The 21630-nt window shown below is 40.6% G+C and overlaps 1 protein-coding gene and 1 pseudogene across 3 annotated transcripts in view; one reads left to right on the top strand and one right to left on the bottom strand.

Moving 5' to 3' along the window:
• NQO2 (N-ribosyldihydronicotinamide:quinone dehydrogenase 2) overlaps positions 1 to 16372 on the top strand; it is a 28401-nt gene extending 12029 nt beyond the window's left edge. For all 3 annotated transcript variants that reach the window (XM_054591972.1, XM_054591973.1, XM_054591974.1), the window contains 4 exons: positions 11339 to 11469; positions 13442 to 13555; positions 14352 to 14453; positions 16096 to 16372. In XM_054591972.1, the coding sequence (XP_054447947.1) occupies positions 11339 to 11469; positions 13442 to 13555; positions 14352 to 14453; positions 16096 to 16272 (524 nt within the window). In that variant the 3' untranslated portion in view covers positions 16273 to 16372. The remainder of the gene's footprint in view (positions 1 to 11338; positions 11470 to 13441; positions 13556 to 14351; positions 14454 to 16095) is intronic.
• Positions 16373 to 20022: 3650 nt separating this feature from the next.
• LOC129085581 (HIV Tat-specific factor 1-like) lies at positions 20023 to 20727 on the bottom strand (annotated as a pseudogene).
• Between the last annotated feature and the right edge of the window lie 903 nt (positions 20728 to 21630).

The following is a 21630-nucleotide window of genomic DNA, read 5'->3' as shown; positions in this document are numbered from 1 at the left end:
CTTTCTGTGGAGGCTCATATGACTTGCTCAGTGAAGTGGGTGCATTGAGCACTAGAGACTATGGAAGGGTATATACCACATGGGAAACACAAATTGACAGTTTCTGTGCCACTGTGAAGGCATCAGCCTTGCACCAGGGAAAGGCTTAAATCCATATGGAAAACAAACATACAACAAGAGCATATTGATAACCAAAACTAAGTGGCAGTTAAATGAAATCCAGTGTAAATGTACTATTGTGGAGAAAGGAATGCAAAAAATAAAAAAGTTTGCCAAGGAGCACAAAGAATCAAAGGGCAGTCTTGGATTTCCCATGACCCTAACTATTTATTTAATTTATAGCCATTGTTTACTTATCTTAATTTCTCTGATATAGGAGCAGCCTCTTGCCATGCTACAAGGGTATCGAGATGGCAAAAGTCTGGAAATGACAAGCCACTTTTGCAGGAGCAGAAAAGACTTCATCTACATGTACCACACAGTCTTTATAGATTTGCAGTGGCCATTGCATGAAAGTCAGCCAGGGTTTTTCAAATACAGGAGGGTAGCTCCTATCATTGAGTAGATTCAGTTTTCTTAAGTAATGAAAGACCTAATTAAGACAACATAAAACACAGTATTATTTTGACAAAACACAGAATATTTGCTTCCTCAGCAGAAAACTTTTCACAGCATGAGAAGACCAAGAAAACTTTGTCTTCTTAGCAGAGAGGAGAATATTAAGTTTTAGTCTACTGTTGATCTAAAGCTTATTTTTAAAACTCTTTTAATTTAGTCAATCTTATTTAGCTCAACCACAGATAAAATTCCTTTCTCAAGATTTCTATTTCATAAACCTACAACTTTCTGCATCCATTTTAGTTCATCTCTTGTTCTCTTACATATTCTGAAACAACCAGAGAAAATTACCTTTATTTTCCTTTTTGAAAACACATCTCTTGCTTTTTTTAAAGCCAAAATGTAACCTGCTTCTCTTGTATACACAAGTTTCTATATTAGTTTTTAATAGCTTTAATTACATATTGAAAAATTTTCCCCTTTTTCCTCAATCCCTCTATTTCCTATCTTCACTCCCTCTAGCTGTTATCTATGAGTCTGTCTCTATTTTGCTTGTTAGTTCAGTTTGTTCACTAGATTCCACATATGAATGAAATTATTATATGGTATTTGTCTTTCTCTGACTGGCTTATGTCACTTAACATAGTGTTCTCCAGGTCCATCCATACTGGAATTCTTAATCATTGTAAAAAAACTTTAATTTCTAGTGATAAGTAAGAAGTAAGCAATTGTGAATTGTACCAGTATTCTTTAGATTGATAAATTTATAAATACATTTTGTAATTTCTAGAAATATGTGATTTTTTTTTGTAGTACAGTCTCAGTGTGGCACAAGACATGTCTACTAACAGATCAAAATTTATTTTTTCATTTCTCTTCAGTAATAAGCCAAAGGTAGATAAATCTATGTTCAATAATTAATGTTTTATTATTTTATCTTATTTGAAAATGATGTGGATATTTAATGAATTTAACCTGATTCATCATTTACCTTAACTTGACTGTAAGTTTCAAGTTATCAAAAGATTTAGGAAACCACCCTGGCGGGTGTGGCTCAATGGATTGAGTGCCAGCATGTGAACCAAAGTGTCACTGATTCAATTCCAGTCAGGCCACATGCCTGGGTTGTGTGTCAGGACCCCAGTTGGGTGCATGTGAGAGGTAACCACACATTGGTGCTTTTCTCCCTCTCTTTCTCCCTCCCTTACCCTCTCTAAAAATAAATAAAATAAAATCTTAAAAAAAAATTTAAGAAACCATTTTTAAGTACACATAAAATATAAATATTACTGAAGAGTTCACCTAAACCCTTTTTTCTACTTACATTTATTTAACTTAGTTCTTCACAATTATATTTAGATTACTTATGAAAATTTCCTTATACTGCATTATTTTTCTTTCTGAAAAATTTTGCAAGAAAGGTAAAGCCAGGCAGAATGAAAATATTATATGCTAATAACTTTAAATACACACCTATTTAACCAAACCAAATTCAAACTAGCTTTAGTATCAAATATTTTCCCCCCAGATCACATGATCCTAAGAAGCATTTGGGTTAGTGTCTGTTATATTTTTGAGAATTTTAATGTAAGAGCTTGTTTTTTAATCCAATTTGTAGAACTCTGTTCCAAATTAGTAATATCACAGAAACAGAAAATACTACACAACACTCATGAACATACAGACAGACCCAGGAGCCTTCTAGCCTTTGTTTTTAAATTACTGCCATGAGAAGGGTATGATAGTGTACTGTAAGATCTACTGCATATAAAGTTTATCAGCTCATATGGCTAAAGCTTTTTCAAATGAATATTTGAGGAGAAGCCAATTAAGATTTGTGTTTGTTCTTAATAAGGGAGCCTTGTAGTCAGAGCAGGAGTGTGTGCTTTCAAAAAAGAAAAACAAACCTCATTTCCTTTTTTTTTTTTTCCCCCAGTCTTAAGAATTGAGGTCTGTAAAGATAGGTGTACTCTGAGCTGCTTCTAAAGCTGAATTTCTTGTTTTGCAAAAGTTTGTAAGACAAGAATAGTAGCTCTCAATTCCCCCCAAAAATTGGTTTGTAACCTAAGTGACATCATAAATTGATCTACCTACCCACCCAACTATACCATCCCTAATTTGTTTCTCTACCTCTGGGTATGGTACATAGTTTTATTTCTGATCATATTCTTCAAAATGCGTTGTTAAGTTTCAGCTGGGACAACCAGTAAATATCTGACAACAGTAAATAGTTCCACGGATTCAAGCAAGCACAAAGGTTACTACCTTCCAGAATCACTCTCTCTGATAGCCAAAAGAAAGAACTGACAGCCTGCATGTCCCACGCAGGCAGAAAGCCAAGCCATGCAGGCAATACCTATCCCTTAGAGAGAAGGATCAATAACATATTGGTCTGTTTTGGGGAAAGAAGAGACAATGTGAAATTTTATTTTCCTCTCTTAACTGGGCTCAGAAGATAATCCATTCACAATATTTTTGAGGATCCTCCCTGGGTTCAAGAAATTCTTGGCTTCCAGTCAAGATGGCTGCATAGGTAAACATGCTACTTGTCTCCTCACACAACCACATCTAAATTACAACTAAACTGCAGAACACCATCATTTAGAACCACTTAAAATCGAGCTGAATGGAAGTCCTACAACTACGGAATTAAAGACGAAACTACACTGAGACTGGTAGAGGAGCAGAGATGTGGAACGGGCTGGTTCCACACCCACATGTGGCAAGTAAGTATCAGGAGGAATATCTTGGCTGTGGATGTCACCCCTGAGGAGTGAGGGTCCCAAACCCACACCAGGCACCCCAGCCCAAGGTTCCAGTGGCGGGAAGAGAAGTCCTCTTAACCTCTGGCTGTAAAATTCAGTAGGGATTGAGGCTGAGGAAAACGTAAGTTTCTGGAGTCCCGGGAAGCTCCTCTTAAGTAGTATTCCTAATTTGGCTGCTCACTTCTCAAAGAGACAGGTGTTAAGTGGAGAGGAAATGTTGCTTTACTTAGGAAGCATGCAGCTGGGGAAAGTGGCAGGCTAACATCTAAAAATCATCTTCAAAATTCTTCACCAAGCAGAAGAGTTGTAAAGGGGAGGAAGGGGGAGAGGGGTTTCCAGGAAACAGAGAAAGTCAGTTTCTGTGACTGAAGAAACAGGTGACACTTTTTTACATCAGACTCCTTCTGCAAAACAAATTCATAAATTCTTCTCATGACCCTTAAGTTATCTCCTCTTGCTTGGCAAAGAAACAGCATATCAGCAATTTATTTAACAAATTGCATTTATTAGAACAAAAAAAGTTGAGCAAGAAGAGAGGTTAACACATGAACAAAGGCCTGATTAAGAATTAAATGATTTAATTCTATCTGCTCTAAAATAATAGAGGCATTAAAATCACAAAGGGGTTGATTACAACTTGATTAACCAGCCTGCCTACTACCATAAGCAGGTAGTGGCCAGGTTTCTCATTGTCATTTCTGCCTTCCAGCATATTAGAATTTTCCAGACTGAGGCAAATTGAGAACTTGTTTGAGGACCTTTAAGTAACCAATAGGGTGTCACTTTGACCTATTCAGCCTTTCATAATGCTGTATTAAAACCTGTTTTAACCTCAGTAATGTCTGTTTTATTTATCCCAAGTGTTTAAATAATCAATAAAAATTTCCACCCTGCTGGGACAAGTGACTCCCTGTGACTGTTTTCTCTTTGTTTCGCCCCTATAAATATTTGCTTGTTTAACCTGCTATTTCTTTATCATCTTTTAAATATTTTTCACCTTGTTGGGATGTGATGCTTGACCTCCTCTCAGACTCTCCCCATTCTCTTGTTCATTAAACTAGTGTTTTATTAGCCTAAGACTCATGAGGGAAAGCTGAGACTGCAATGTGATGTCTTCCTTTTTTATTATTAAGGGAGTTCTTAAGGCTAGGCATTATATTTCTTTGTATCTACTTTTTAAATCTGGTCTTTCCATAGGTACCAATAAAATAGTTGTTATGATGAGAGCACTCTAAATTTTTTCCAATTTAGAAGTTTTTTTAATTTAAAGAATCCATTGTCTGGCCTTGATGAGTAGGTTCTTAATAGTGACTCAAGTCAGTACGTTTACTTATGGCTTAACCTAGGGCCACGTGATAGTGTTAAAAAAAAAAAAATGGAGTCCTCACAAGATCCAGAAAGTTTACTCCAAGAATAGTCTCGGACATTAAAAAGCCAAAGACCCCTTCTGGGACCTCTCATGCAAATTCCCCTGACTAGCACAGTCAGACATAAAAACAAAGATGCTGGTCTCAAGCTTCAGGTAAAATCCTGTGCTTCTGACCTACTGGCAACAGCTGCCCAGAATCCCCAGTCGGTTTGGCTGTCAAATGCATGCTGATATGTGCACCTTCTGGATGGCAGAGACCATAGAGGAGGTCAAAAATGGAGCCCTCAAATCATAGAATGAGACAAATGATGCAAGAGACAGAGCAGTGATCACCTCTGGAAGGGAAGGATCTAAAAACGTAGAATATTCATACCAAATAACCAATACTCGGTACGCTCAAGGAAGTAGTTTCACAAATATTTCCTCCTGCTAATCTAATTTTAGCAAAGGGTAAAAAGGACTCTCTCCAATCTGCTTCTACCATAGTCTGCAGGTAGAGATGTGAGAATATGACCTGGCAAGATTTCTTACCTTTTTTTTGCCAGCTTATGTTAGAGGTCCCAGGATCTCTCCTGCAGCAGCTTTGTGGTGAGGAGTGCCCAGCAGTGAGATATCCTGCTCACACTATCTTTGTATATATTTAGGAAACATTCTCTTCCCCCTCCTCTGCAGGATTACTGACAAAAATTGTATATATGTAAGGTGTACAAGATGTTTTAAAGGCATTTTTAAAATATTCTTTTTGAAAAGCTAAATACTTTTATCTCTATATCAATATTTTATGTTATACTTTTAAAAATAATATTTTAATAAATACTAAACATTTTAATGTTAAGTGTTTTATGTGAATTATCTGATTATAGCTCTTGCTCACTTTTTTTGTTAGATCCTTATTGGTTTTAAGACTTCTTTATTATAAAATTAACCTTTAGTGTGGGATATGAACTGTAAATACATTTTTACCTTATTTATTTATTTATTTTGGTTTTGACTTTGGTTATGGTGTTGTCTTTTTTTTTTCCATGTGGGATTTTATTTATTTACTTTCATTTAGTTGGCTTTTGATCATAGATTGAACTTTTTGACATCTGGATTTTGTGGCATATTTATATAATTCTATGCTTATTGTCAAAAAGCTTTATAGTTTTTTCTAGTATTTAACTGGTGCTGGTTCTACTTTTTAAATTTAAATACCTTATCTATTCAAAATTTATTTTGGTATATGATGTGAGGTATGTGTCCAGTTTATCTCCAACTAATTACCTAGTTCTCTCATCACCATTTATTGCATGATCCAGCTATTTGCCCCTGATTTAAAATGCTACCTTCATTGTGATCTAAATTTCCGTGTACGTTTCACTCTATTGTACAGTTGTTTGTCTTTTTTTAATATCTATTCATGACTCAGTACTGTAACCGAGCAAACCAGGGCCCGTCTATGTGGCGCCTTGATGCATGACCCAAGAATTAGCGTTGAGGGAAACAAGTTTTTATTTACAGGATTGCAACCTGGGTTGGGGGCTGAGAGCACTCCTGCTCAGAGTCCTGTTCTTCCATGAGACCCAGAACTCCCCTTGTTCCCCACCAGGCTATAAGCCAAAAGCATACCCAAAAGTTCCCAATATCCTTATCTGTTGTTAAGCCAGCTGCACAAACAGGTCTCCATCCCCTCTGGAAGGTACATTCATGGGTTTCAGAGTTGCCATCCTCCAGCAGCAGCTCTCTCCTTCAGCATCTGGGGTATGTTGTCCTCAGCCTCCAGGTAATGGTTCAGGGAAACATGTGCCATGTTATGCTGGATCATGGTGGAGTCCAGGGAGGCACATGTCCCAAGAGAGTGGCCTCTCCCTATGTCTTTCAGAGAAGCGGAAGTCTGTCACAGTTCAGCATTCCAAACATCTCCCACAAATCTGTGCTTGGTTAGCAGGTTTCCACAGTTCACAGCTCCATCAGTTTTGCCAGCATCTTCTCCAGGCAGACTTTTCAGCAGATTTCCTCTTTTTTACTCCAGGTCCTTCCTCACTGCAGGCTGCATGCCTCCTTCCTTACTAGACCAGGCTGCATGGCAGAAACCTGACTACAAACCGCATAGCCACTTCCTCTCTGAGACCTCATGGCTGAATACCCTTACTTCATGGCTACTTCCTCATGGCTCCCTCCCTACTTTTTCAGCCCTCATGGTGGAATTCTCAGAGAAGCAGAAGTTGCTCCTCTCTCACTACAGACAGCATGGCGGAATCTCTGCTTCACAGCTCCTTCCTCATGGCTGCCTTCCTGATGGCTGCCAGGACAGCCCTTCTACTCCCTTTCAGATTACTTGCCTGCTACCCCTCCTCTCTTTTAGCCCTCATTGCTGCTACCTACCTTTCACAGCCTGCTCTTATTTTTAAATGCTGAGCCCGGAGCTTCCTGCATGACCTCATATCCAGCCTGTCCTACCATGTGCTACTTTTGCCAATTCCCTCATATTTTTTCCCTTCATCAGCTGCCATCTTTAGCCAGGACAAGCATCTCCTGTGGCACACAGACAATCAGGGTGGGCCACCTCCCCTGACTATGTCGTGAGTCACTGAATACACCTTTGCCCTGGGCTAAAGCACAGCTATCAAGTAGGTATCAACTTGCCATTGTTATGAAAAGTATTTTAACAACCATATCATTTCTTTCCCCCATCCACTAACAGTGGGCTGTGGGGAACATATTTTGCTATTTTGGGGCACCCCCCCCCTCACCCTGTTACAGTACCACATGGTTTTATTTATTTTAGCAAATAATGTAAGTTAATATCTAATAGAATTAGGTCAATCTCATTTTCCTTACTTTCTATTTTTTGTAACTGTTTACTTTCCTATAAAATCTTTTGAATTAGCTTACCAGATTCAAAAAGTAATCAGATATTTTTATTTGCATCCCAATAAATTCACAGATGAAATTTTATGATGTTCATTCCTTCTACCTAAGAGAATGGTATGGCATTTTATTTGCTCTTGTCCTCTATACAACCTTCCAGGTCTGGGTGTAATTTTCTTCATACAGATCTTCCTAATTCACACTAACTGGTTTTTGTTTCTCGCTGCGTGTGCCTCTGCATCCACGTGTGTGGTTGCACCCAGCCACTGCTCACCTTCTTACTGTTTGTGGTAGTTGTTAGCTGATGCCCTGGGCCATTCCTAAATTACAATCACATAACTTACAAATAATGATAATTTCACCTCTCCTTTCCCAGTATTTTAACACCTTTAATTTTCTTCTGTTTGTAATTGTGTTAACGAGATCTCCAGATTTAATATTTAGTACTGATGGTAATAGTTGACATCCTTGTCTTTTTGTTTTTCTAAATCAATCAACTATTTTCACTTAATGAGCAGAGGCTAGGAAAATAGAAGATATTTCATTAAGGATTCACTGATTTTTAAGTGACTAAAGTAACAGCTTATTGTAAAAAAAAAATATTTTAAAATACAGCCCTGGCTAGTGTGGCTCAGTGGATTGAGTGCCGGCTTGCGAATTGAAGGGTTGCTAGTTTGATTCCCAGTTAGGGCACGTGCCTGGGCTGCAGGCCAGGTCCCCAGTGGGGGGCTCAGGAGAGACAACCATACATTGCTGTTTCTCTCCCTCTCCATCTCTCTTCTTTCCCTTCTCTCTAAAAAATAAATAAAATCTTCTTAAAAAATAACAAAATAAAATAAAATATGGGCGAACATAAGGTAAAAAATACAAGGACTTTTCTTACAGTCCCACATTGAACCCAGAGACAAATAAGCGTAACTTTTTGGTATGGATCATTATAGATCTTACTGTAAATATCAACAAAAGTTTATATATAGGGTTTGAAATTCTATAGCTACAGATACAAATAGAGCCTTTTTCATGGGAGCTTTCAGAAGTCTTTTTAAAGATTATATAGCACTCCATGGTATGTATTATAACTTACCTCTTTCGATTTATATTTATGTTGTTTCTGACTCTTATTTCAAGCCACATGTCAGTCTTTTATGGCTCTGGATTTCCTTATCTAGAGAGACCTCTCCACACCCATACTTATAAAATTATTTTCTTGAGATGCTTGGATACCTTTGCTTTGATACTGTTATGGAGGTAATCAGGAAAAGCACAGTAAACAAGGGTAGGATTGTACTGATTTAAGCACAGGCCTTCTCCACTGATAACAGTTTCTAGAGATTTAGATAACTTTCTCTTCCTGGTACAGTGAGGGAAACACCCTTACAAATGGCCATTTCCCTTACAAATGTTAAGTGTCCTACTACTGTCAGTGTAAGAGTATCCCACCTGTAGAGAGCTTTTCTAGGTTTTTTTGAGTCAAAACTGACAACACTTTTGGGAAGTGAGATCTCAGATACTCCTGAGAATGATAGTTTTTCCGTTTCTTTTATGGGGGTGAACCCCCCTAAAAAGTGGAATTTATCTATAAAAAATTATATATTCTATGTTTAAACTAGCTGCCAAGGACAATGTATAGGGGTTGCTTAAGGCAGAGATAACCTTTTACTAGAGAAGTATATGAGCTTGAGGTGTGACTACCCATCATGACCTGCCAGTTAGGAATTTATGATCAAACCACCCTGTGAGGTTCCTCTGGTAGATTTATTACAGAACCCCCTTTTTTTTCATTATAAAAGGTAACTTATACTTGGTGTCCAGAGCTTCTCTCATGTCTGCTGTTACTTCAAATTAACTAGCCTGAAATAATCAATATCCCCAAAGAGACATATTTTGGGGTGGCAATCTCTGCTTTCCTTCAATATTTATTTTTTTAAATTTATCTCAAATACATTTGGCTCTTGCACATTTTATTGTCTCTTTTTATTATTGTGGCAGTTCAGAATGAGTCACCTCAAATGTGTCTCCACGCCTGTGGGTTGTTTTGAGATAAAGGCAACTTTAGCTATGGGCTCAAGAGAAAATTCTGCCCCTCCCTTAACTTCCTAGAAGAACTTGAATTAGGGGCCTTGCCCATAGTAAGAGAATAGAGAGAACCCCTTTTGTCCTATCTATAGGGTAGGACAAACTTCTATTTACTAAACATCTGTTTTTGTTATCTTCCTTCAATGACCCTTTGAAGCCCCCAAGACATCCCTAGCTGAGAGTGTCCTACACACTTTTCTGTCTCTGAATCTCCCATACATGTGGGGTCTCTGACTCTCACATATGTGGGGTTTCCATGTGTAGGTATGTATTAAATTTGTTTATTCCCTCTTGCTAATCTACCTCATGTCTGTTTGATTATAAAACCAGCTCCCGTGTCTGCTATAGGTCCCACATACCGTGCGTGGCCGAACCCTACCTGGTAACCTCCCTGTGAGTGCACAGCCTCTTGCCTACAGCAATTAGCCTCTTAGGGATTCCTGTCAGTACTGAACCTCATGTATAGAAGCACTCAGTATGTGTTTTTTTTAATGAAAATGAAATAGAGGTAGATTAAAAGAAGAAGCAAAGAACACTAAAATGTTTTTAAATTTTGAATCTGTTGAAGACCTGGTGGTCCAGTTCTCCTTTAGGCTCTTCTCCAAGTGGCCCGGAGTTTGCCTGCTCTTCCCCAGACCCCAAGTGTTGAGGGGTTCACACCTGTGCCCTCATGCTCCCACTTTAGGTCCCTGCGGCATTGAATTAGTCACTGGCCTCTCTTAAATCTGTTTCCTCTTTGGTAGATTGGGAATTACACCCATCTCATCAGTTGTGAATAGAGAAAGTGAAATGTGTAGAGAGAGGACAGCACCTGATAAGGAAGATCTCAATAAACGGTAACCTACTGTTAATACCGATTAAAGCCTTACGATGGATCATTTTGGTTGACAAGAGCCAATTAAAGGTGTAGGTTAAGATAACTTATCTTTCATTGTCGTTGCTGCCAGGTGGTACTGTTAAGTTCTAGTCCTGAAAAACTTCCTCCCACCCATTGCTACCAGCTGACTTCACCCCTTGCCCCAGGCTAGCTCTTGAATCACTGCTGCTTGAGTAAGCTTTTCTAAACCCAAATCAGAGAATTTATTTTTTCTCTTAAACAGTATGGCTCTCCACATACATGGAATGTTTCATCTCCTTAGCAAGGCTCACAAGAGCATAAGGCCCATCTCTGCAGTCATGTCACATGCATCCCTTCTGGCCCCCTTTCCACCCCTGCTACTCAGATGTGCTCCTGGTGGCCCTTTTCTGGGCTGGCCAGGTTGTCGGACACTCTGCCCAGAACGTCCTTCCTCTTTCCCCTAGTGTTCCAGGCTACCTGGTGAACTCCTCCGTCTTCAAAACCCAGTTCACAAAGCTAATCCCCAGGGAAGTGTTGGCTAAACCACCCAAACAGAGCTGGTCACTGCCTTTTTAAGCCACCACCATACTTAAAACACACCGGAGTTAGACCACATGCCCCGGACTGAGCTAGCTGACCAATCCTGTTTTGTATGTTAATCATTTGTTTAGTTTTTTATCTAATTCTACTGGATTTGAGTCCCTTGAAGGTAAGGACAGTAGCTTCCTTTCTTTTTATTTCCGTAGCCTGACCACCGGGTTGGGTCTCAGTGGGTGGCGACGTGCTTTGGGGAATGCAGGGCTAATGACTGTAGAGGGAGTGGCCTGGATGGGCTGTGGGCACTCTTCTGAGAGCGAAAGCCTTGGGCTTCTTCTTTTGCAGGTGCTCTCTCTAATCCCGAGTTCTTCAGTTACGGGGTGGAAGCATATGAAGCCTGCAAGAAGAGGTCTCTCACTAGGGACATAATTGATGAGCAGAAAAAAGTTCAGGAAGCTGATCTAGTGATATTTCAGGTTTGTTTTCTTCTCATTATTATAATGAATTAGATTCATTCTAAGTGCAAACTCTTTCCAAATACTGAATTTTGTGCTCCTAGAAGTGGTGTTGATGTTTTTAGCACATTTTCACACTCAAATGTCTACTTGGGTAATGAGAGCCACATAAACAATATCACTAATTCAAAATCCTGACCCCCAAAGTACATAGGAAGTATTTTGCCTTTAGCTCAGTGGTCCAAGAAATTTCTGAATCATGCATATCATGGTGCCTTCATTCACCTCTGACCCCTACCCCGACAGGCAGATTTGTCTATACCAGGTCAAGTGCAGCCTCTGCCTTAAATATCCCGATCATTTAGAGGAAAACCTTTAGTCTCCTGCCTCTCACTGGTTGCCTCACCCACTATCCCTGCGTTCATTCACAAATTGTTCTAGGGCTGTGTGATTCTGTAGAAAGAACTGACCCAGGACACTGCTGCTGAGGACTCTTAACTCATTATGGCCACCCCCTGCCACAGGCTTGCAGTCATGGATGTGACCCTAAGCCTGGCAGCAAAATAAACACTTGCTTTCTGGGAGTCATTGGGTTGATGGAAATCCAAGTCAAACTAGAAAAAAAGGGGAATTTATTCTAAGGGCCCTGGTCACTTGGGTCCCCTGGAACCAAGGACAGACTGTGGCATGGGAGAGTGGGAACAGAGGCTTGGACGCCTCTGCTCTTTCTTCCTCTGAGTCTCATCTGCTTCTCTCTGCCTACTGGCTCTGTCCTCTCACTTCCCACCAAGGAGTGGAGTCTCTAGATCCAGAATCTCAAACATAGAACTGATTGGTCCAAATTATCTGTTTCCCAACCCTGACTGAGTGCTGGAAGTGGGCAGGAAAACAAGACCACCCTATTCTGGCACCAAGACAATAGGGCTATATCAACACTGGCCTCAGAACCACGTGCCGCTCTCTCGCTCTTCTCCCTCTCTCCCTGGGGTCAAGTAACTGGGTAGCTAAAGCAAGCCAAGGCCTGTTCTTTTAATAATAGGTTTTTTTTAATTCTGCCCCATGTCACGTCTCTTCTTCCATCCACCACCCAGCTCTTTCTGATACTTTGTCCAGGAGGCCTATATTGTTAGTTTCTTTCATTCAACACTACTGTTACTATCACCATAGCTCACTCTTCACTGAGCAGTCACTCTGTTCTGGATCCTCACCACAATGCTGTGAGCTAGGAACTAGGAGTAGCTCTGTTTGCAAATTAGGAAAAGGAGGCACGGAGTGGTTAAGTAACTTGCCAGTATCACAAAGCAGTAGTTTTTGAAGCTTGGATTTCAATGCCAAGTTCTGAGTTAGATTTATAGTAAAAGCACATGAAGCATAGGCTTCCTTTCACCTTTAGTAACAAATTATTGTCTGTGTCCATCACTTTTCATTGATCACAGTGTGGGATATAGTGTTTGGGCTTCCATGGGAACTGAGAGAACTTCAAGGAGATATTACTGCTGATGTGTGGAATCTAAGGGTAGGGCTTTAGTTTGTGTCAAAATTTGAAGCCTCTCAGAACCTAACTCAGTTTGACTCCCATATGCCAGCAGCTCACCCGCAGGCACACAAAGGAGCAAACCCTTTTGCCACACTCTTCTTCTTCTTCTCTCCATTGCATCAGTCACAGAGACTGCTACCATAGAGTCAGTGCCTAGCAGAGCTTCCCAGTGCTTTCCTGTCTGCTCAGGAAGCAGCATACGGGAGATGTCCCTGAGGAATGCAGAGCCACCTGTCCACTCTGCCCCGCCCCACTCCACCAGCACACGTCCATCCGCACTGCATGCCTCAGAGTGAAAGGGAAGAAATGTCCTCACTCATGCTGCCCTGTGGGTTGTACTTGCCTGCTCAGTCACCCTGGAAGAGGACAGCAGGATTCCTTTTGAGTCACCAGAGAGACTAAACTACGAGTCCTGAGACAACCTCATCATTTGTTTGTCCTTGGTGTTGTCCCCAGTTCCCGCTGTACTGGTTCAGTGTGCCGGCCATCCTGAAGGGCTGGATGGACAGGGTGCTGTGCCAGGGGTTTGCCTTTGACTTCCCAGGATTCTATGACTCTGGTTTTCTCAAGGTATGTGTTCTGGGATAAGGATCACATAGACCGAGAGAGGGATGGGGTACACTCATCAAGTTATACCTCTAGTTTGCTTTTTCAAAAACAAATATTGACTGGACACCGACTATGTGCAAAGAAAGCACTGTGTGCTGTCCATAGGTAGAAAAAAAAAGCCTTGTTTCTCAAATTTGTCAAGTGAGGGATACAGATGCATCCACAACTCTCCGGTGTATGGCTAAGGGCCTGGGCTGGTGTCAGGAGGGTGGACTGGGCCATATGGTGTGGTCAGCCCTGGCTCTGAGAGGGTTGTGTGCTCTGTCCCCAGCCAGAGTCTAGCCCTGGCCTCACCCAGTTCACCTCTCAGAGGTTCACAGGGATCCTGGTAGATACCTAATACATGGTAGCTGTGAATTTCTTACTAAAATAATTTCTTACTAATATACATGATTTTTAAAATTCAGAAAGCCTCAGAAAAATAGTGCATGTAAGGAAAACACTGAGTCACAAAGATCCAGCTTAGACTAGAAGTAATGCTACTGTTTACTGATTGGGGCCATGCACAGGCGCCGCCTGCCATTCATTCAGCCCTCCCAGCTGCCCAGGTTGCGCCTGGGCCTTAGCCACTTCTCACCCCACAGCCCCGAAGCCTGCTGCCTACTAGAAGCAGGAGCAGGGCAGAGCTGGGTAGTGGCCCAGGCTATTCCTTCTGATTGCCCCTGGTCATTGTAATGCTTTGTGCTGAAGTCACAGTAGCATTTATTTTTCTCCTCTTCTGGAGTTCACCCGAATACATTTGTTTTCTTCACTGCAGGATAAATTGGCCCTCATTTCAATAACCACGGGGAGCACACCTGAGATGTACACGAAAACTGGAGTCAGCGGAGATTTTAAATACTTCCTGTGGCCCCTCCAGGTAGCCATTGCACCTCACCCCGTCTCTCCCTCCCCCATAGCTTTCCCCAGTACAAAAAAGAGATGTGCCTGAAGCCTGAAACACAGACCATTTTGACTCTACCTGGATACAGGAAATTATAACATTTTATCCTCTTTAATTTTGTACTTAGTGGCAATGCAAAGGTTAGCCAATAGGAAACAAACGTGTTATAATGATATGCTTCAATATTGTTCGGAGGGAAGCTAAGCCAAACCTGGTTAGCTGAACCAATTGCATGGTATACGGAATTGTCCCAGGTGGCCCTGCAGGGACACTGAGTGCCACAGAGCTATAGTGTCCTTCACAGGCCATGCTCAAACCCTGGCTAGAAGTGCCTGGGCCTGGCATTCTCAGCAGCCTCACCTGCCCTACAGATGAGGTCCATGGAGCCAGGGGCAGTGCTTCCTCCCCAAAGTCTGCCACTCCAGGTCCCCAGGACTCAGGGCTCAGAGCCCACTCTCCCAGGTGGGTGCCAGCTGCCCGTGTGCGCATTGCTGGGCCCGAGGGACAGCCAAGAATGGCTCTCTGCAAAGGGGCAAGCAGTGGGCAAGGCATGTCAAGCAGGCTGAGGGGAGGAGAAAGGGAGCTCTGGTCAGGCCACCAGATCCCCGTACAGAACTCCACGGAGAACTGGAAACTTAAATGGGAACTGCTCTTCCAAGTTGTTAGGCAGGGACTCTGTTGAAGAAGGGAGTGGTCACATATTTAAAAGTTTGTGAGCTGGCTTTTAAAATGTGGCCATGATGTGAGCCTCTTGTGCTCTCACCGCCCTCATGGGACAGGCCTGGAGAAGAGTGTGGGATAAGGGAAGGAATGCAGAGAGAAGTGAGAGATATTTCTTGTGAGATGGGGGCGGTCTTCTTTGAAAAAAGATGACACAGTGATTCCATTTAGTGATGCTGTGCTGAAGGAAATGGTAATCTGCAAGCCTGCAGTTGATTCTCCACAGGCCAACAGGTCTCTTATGTGCCATTATCCAAGCTTAAATTCTTCTTGTTTTTTAGAAATTTTTTATTTTTTCAGTTTGCAAAAGTATATATTATAGAAAAAAGGGAGAATATAAAGTATAAAAATAGAACATCCTCTTAATTCCACCATAAAAAATGATCACTTTCAATAAATTCATGAATTTCCTTATGGCTCATATATACTTTTTATTATTAGGTTTATTTATTTTTTTACTTAAATGGTATACCATAAATGTTCCTTCAAATTTCTCATTGTTTTCATTTAATGTACATCTCAAACAACCTTCCATGGTGGCACATTATAGGTAGAATAATCTCATTCTCGAATAATCTATTACATGAATGTATCATAATTTGCCTAATCAATCAAAATCATGAAGGTTAGTGTCTGAATCAATAGCAAAGATTACAGATTAATCTCAATTAACAGAAGAGAATTTGGAACCTCCAGTTGCCCAGAGTTCACCTCCCCGGTAGAGGCCAGCATAAAGGTTATGGGGCATTTGAGTTGTTTTCGGTTACCCAGTAGCATTAAAGTTGTTCGGTTGTTTTTTGAAGTTTTATTTCATACCGGCTCCCCTTTAATTGTTTAACCGAATGATATGTAAAGGGTATGGCTTCTAATTCATTATTTTCTTTCTTTGTGGCTATAGCATGGTACACTGCACTTCTGTGGATTTAAAGTCCTTGCCCCTCAGATCAGTTTTGCTCCTGAGTTTGCATCAGAAGAAGAAAGAAAGGGGATGGTGGCATCTTGGGCTAAGAGACTGAAAACCATCTGGAAGGAAGATCCCATCCCCTGTACACCCTCTTGGTACTTTGGGCAATAACACTCTGTGTCATATATACATCATGTGAGCAACACACTAGGAGCTGCGAGCACATGTGAAGAGAAGATGATACTGTAATAAAATTAAATTACAACGAAGTTAGCTGGATCTGTTAAATGATGTGCATGAATTGGTGTTTTCAGGGTTTTACACAACCAGACCCAAAATTTCAGTAATCGGCTAGTTGTATTGAATTCTATTCTAATATTATTTATCCAGGTTTTATTTTCTTTTCTAATATCTTTTTATCCCCCTATATTCAGTCTTCATGGATAATGTTGTGTTCAAATATTTCTCTTCACATTAACCTGCATTTGTTAGCTTTGTGTTTTATTTCATAACTTGAAAGTATCTGTTTTTTTCATAGGAAAGTTTAATCTTTGCATAGCTAGTGTTTTACAGCTATGGACTTATTTCTTCCACCTTTTTTTTCTTAACTTGCACCATGACTGTGAAGTTTTAAATGAACAGCCATTTAAATATACTTAAAATCACTGAGTGCTGATTACAATGAAAATTTCCAAAGAGTAGTCCGATCGCATCCTGCAATATCTTGATGCATGTGGTCATGTAACATTTCTAATAATTACCCCACGGGGGTAGATGGAGGTGTCTCCATAAAAACAAGTTTAAGATATTAAATCTCCTCCTCCTCATCATCATCACCATCACTACTGAGGACAAAGCCGCTGCTTGTGGACAGGGGCCCTTCACCCGCTGCAGGCCCCTTCGCACCGGTCAGGGCATGTACTTGTCACTGGAGCCTCCTCATCAAACACCATCTCGTTGGATTCCTCGCCTTCCAACACTTTCCACCTGCATCATCTCCCTCCTTCTCCTCAGCATCATCAACCCTTCTCCATCTGTGTTTTTTTCCTCCTCTTTTCCATGTGATACAGCATCGGAATACTTTTTTATATTCATCTTCTCCCTTTGCATCTGAATCGTCACACTCTCAGAGCTTTCCTCATCACTGCTCAGACCCATCATCTTCCAATTCTAATTTTTCAGGGTCATTTCTCCTAACATTTTTTTCAACACCATTTTCTTCTCATTTTTTTTTTTTTTTTTTTTTGGAGGCATCTTTGAACTGTTTTTCACAGTAGTCTTCAGATTCTCTTCCCAAGACATCTTTCTTAGACCCTTTTTGGGGCTATTTTCCTCTTCAGATTCGTTTTTGAAGTCACCTTCAGACCTTTTGCAGGGCCTTTCTCACCATCATCTCTTCTGAGGCTCTTCTTTTTAGGTTCTCCTTCCAGACCATTCTCTATAGACTTCAGGCACTTCCTTCTTCACACTCTCTTTTTAAGGCCATGTTCTTTAGCGCCTTTTTCAGAAGCATCTTTTTCAAAATCTCCCCCATCTTCTGTTTTTCCAAATATCTTTTCATGTATAGTTTTTTGAAAACATTTAATCCAGTATTTATTCCACACTCATGATCATTTTCTATAATCAGAATATGTCATAAAAACAAGTAACTTTCCAATAATCTTAAATAATGCAGCATAGAATTACTTTTAATGTCTGTTCTAGATGAACATGGAAACTGGACTGAATGGACCACTTGATGTATTGAAGTATTAAAACTCAGCAATTTTCATTATCAATGAAAATATGTGAATTTTTAGAAAAGGACACTACATCAAACTTTCACAATTTCAGTATTTTCCATTTTTAAAAATGCTTTGGGCCCTGCCTGGCATGGCTCAGTGGATTGAATGCCAGCCTGTGAACCAAAGGGCCGCCGGTTCAATTCCCAGTCAGGGCACATGCCTGGTTGCAGGCCAGGTCCCCAGTGGGCTGGCGTATGAGAGGCAACCACACATTTGATGTTTCTTTCCCTCTCTCCTTCCTTTCCCTTCTCTAAAAATAAATAAATCTTTTTAAAAAATGCTTTGGAAGCTTGAGGCATGAATCTAATCTATTTCTCTACTCATCTGCCCACCCTCTCAGTTTCACATTAGTTTAGCTTTGCTGCAAGAATGCTAATCAAGGCATTATTTTTTTCCCTTTCATCTAGTACTTTAAAATCTGAGAAATTCAAGAAAAATCATATTTTTTCCATTTTTAAATCTTTTATTTCTCAATTACAGTTGACATAGATTATTATATTATTTTCAGGTATACTGTCATGTATTTTTTTCAAGTTCAACTAAATTTTAGGCAAACGAACAGTCTCCTTTTGAGGTAAAATGCTAAAAGGACATTTGATCAAATCATAGCCTAATTTAAACCTCTTCATCAGAAACTAACATCTCATAAATTCTACTGTTAACTGTGGAGAATATTAAGTGTAACATATTAATGAGCCTTCCAAGATAATACAAGTGGACAAGAATGTAATCTTAAAACCAATTGCTGCCTTCATGTACATTGAAAACATAACTCTCCTGTAATAGATGCAAAATCCATTCTCAAAGTCTTTATTTAGCATTCTATTAAAAGCACAGCCATACCAACTTCAATATATAAACCATAAACCTACACCTAAAATACAAAAAACAGCATTAGGGCCTTATACAAATTTAACAAATGGGCACCATGCCAAAGGGATTAAAATATTTTTAGGACATGTACAAACTGTACATCTCAAAAACAATAAAAATACAAGAACAACCTGCATCATATAATCAAACTCAACGACTGGGTAAAAACATCAAGGCAGTAAATGGAATTACAAAGGCACTTCCCTACACGAAGGAGGAAATGAAAATGCAGCCTACAGGGAGCTTGAAGAGTGTGTACTACTGCAACAATCACAACTCTGAAGGAAAGAAAAGCAAATTTAATCAAATATTTATAGGACTTAACATGATCTACTTCCACATAACATTTTGTTAGTATGCTATTTTTCTTGTCTCTGGCTCATTTGACAATCATATTTGTCAGACTGGTCCTTTCTGCCATCTCAGTTGTGCTCACATTCTTTGCTGCTGATTAATGTATAGTTTCTTTATATGCCACGTTATTGTGGCTTCTTGAATATTCATCCTCAATGTGCAAGGGTGCTCTGGAAATGCCTTACTTTAGAAGACCATGAGCTTTAAAGCAAATACAAAATTTGAACACAGAATGCCTGTCCCTGTTGGCCTTGGGACATTCAAGAAAGTCTCCTGTTCTTTCAGCCTTTCCTTCCTTTCTCTTAGGGTCTCCTCAGCCTGGTCATTTGTGCCTATCTCATGCTTAACCAGGGATTTGACAGCCACCCAACCATCTTCCATTGAGGTTTTGAATACAATGACTGGCTTCCTCAATGACACACAGGTTATACCATCTGTGTGTCAAAGAGGAGAGGCTTCCTAATTGGCACAAACATTTTTTTAAAATTTATTTTTATTGTATTTTTTCTGTTACCATTTATCCCGTTCTTATCCTCTTCCACCTACACCCCTCTCCCCATCACCACACTGTTGTCCATGTCCTTGACTCCTTTCTCTTTTTTTCCTCGGTCCCCCTACCCTGTAATGAATGCCCCCTGCCCCAAGTTGTCGTCCTATTCTCTATAAGTCTGTCTCTATTTTGCTTTTTAGTTCAGTTTATTCATTAGATTCCACATATGAGTGAAATATATGGTATTTGTCTTTTTCGGACTGGCTTATTTCACTTAGCATAATGTTCTCCATGTCCATCCATGCTGTCACCAAAGGTAAAATTTTCTTTTTCTTTTTTTACAACTAAGTAGTATTCCATTGTGTAAATGTACCATAGTTGTTTTATCCACTCATCTACTGATGGACACTTGGGCTGCTTTCAAATCTTGGCTGTTGTAATTGGCCCAAACTTTGAACATTCTCCTTAAAGGTTTCCTCTGACCTCATTCAGCACCAATGGACCATCCTCAAAAGCCAAAGGATGAAATATCTTTGACGATGACAACTTGTTCATGGTGTGTTCAGAATGGTCCGACAGTCCAGCTGCTTTCATTTCAGAGGAAGCTGCCTCCTATGGTGCTTGCCCCTCTTCTTTTCTGAAACCTCGCATTCCCCTTCAGTTGAAATTTCACCACCTCCATATGCAATTTCTAGCTTCTGATTTCACCTTCGTCCAAAACAATGCAAAATCCAGATTCCCTCTTAAAATAACTTCAAAGCCCCTCTTCTTTAAGATTGCCTTGGTTATTTTTGTAAAGCTGGACCTTAAATTCTGTCTGAGGCTCTCTCATAATCATGCCCAGTTTAGAGAGAAGGTATATAAATACCTCCACTATAACATCTGGAGGCAAAACAGTCTTACGTACATTTGTGTTCCTATCTTCAACATGAAGTCTTTCTTTTTTCCTCCTCTCTTTTTGAGATCAGTGACTCTGGGGGGTTTTTTGGGGTTTCTTTTTTTTCCTTTGCAAAGGTTTCTCGGTATTGCTAGCACCATGTTGTATGTTTTCAGTAGAGTCAGATGTGCCATCATTGAGAAGCCATAATTAGCCTGATATTTAGTGATGAAACCTTCAGTGATCATGGGCAAATCAAGTCTTCATGTCCAAAGGTGTCAGCCAACTGCTGCCTGAAATACTGATTTCTCTGCTAGGATCCTCTTGAGGCTTATTAACTCTTCAAAGGCTTTTCATGCTTTTAGAACATGTCCAGAATCCTTGAGTGTATCTGTGAGGTGCAGCATGTGACCCTGCCTCCTATCCAGACTCTGGATGCTCTGTGTCTACACCCCAGCCATACCTGACTTCTTCCCACTCCTGCCAAGGGCCCACATCCATCCTGGGGCAGGGCCTCTACTGGGCTGCTCACTCTGACAGGAGTGCTTGCCTCATTTTACCACCCTTTACATGTCACCTTCAGTGTCACTTGATGAAGGAAGCCTTCCATGACCCTTGGATGGAATTGGATGCCCTGTGCTGTGCCTTGCATTCCTCCTGGCTTTTAAAACATCTATGTGGCATTTTATTTATACAAGAAACACACAAGGACATCCTTCTTATACACACTTCAAGCACTAGGATCGTCTGGTTAAAGTCTGGCTCCCTCACTAGACTGCTGACTCCATGAAAGCAGGGACAGACCAGTCTTTCCCAGTTGTCCCAGTTCAGGTAGTGCTCCCTCAACATTTGTTGGAGAGGTGAGGTCTGCACCCTTGTGACCTGGCCCATGCCTGGGCTGGATCTCAGGCAGCAGTTTGGCTCTCGGCAAGGCTGCAGCATCCTTATGCATGAGTATGCATCCCCATGAGCACCAGGTGGAAAGGAGGCATGGACACCTGACTGACTAGACCATATTGCCCACTCCCTGGCTTCTCCTCTGCTTCTGCACTGCAGAAACCATTCCGTGACTTGAGGTGGTTTAGGGAGGACAGAGATAGGCAGTGCTGGAGAAATTCCCTGGATAGCCCTCCCCCTCCTCTTCACTGATG

This window comes from Pteronotus mesoamericanus, unplaced genomic scaffold, assembly GCF_021234165.1.
Source record: "Pteronotus mesoamericanus isolate MK-2021 breed Mesoamerican mustached bat unplaced genomic scaffold, CSHL_Meso_final scaffold_31, whole genome shotgun sequence".
NCBI classification, from domain to species: Eukaryota; Metazoa; Chordata; class Mammalia; order Chiroptera; family Mormoopidae; genus Pteronotus; species Pteronotus mesoamericanus.
The sequence above is the reverse complement of the archived record's forward strand: the minus strand, read 5'-3'. Positions and strand labels throughout refer to the sequence as shown.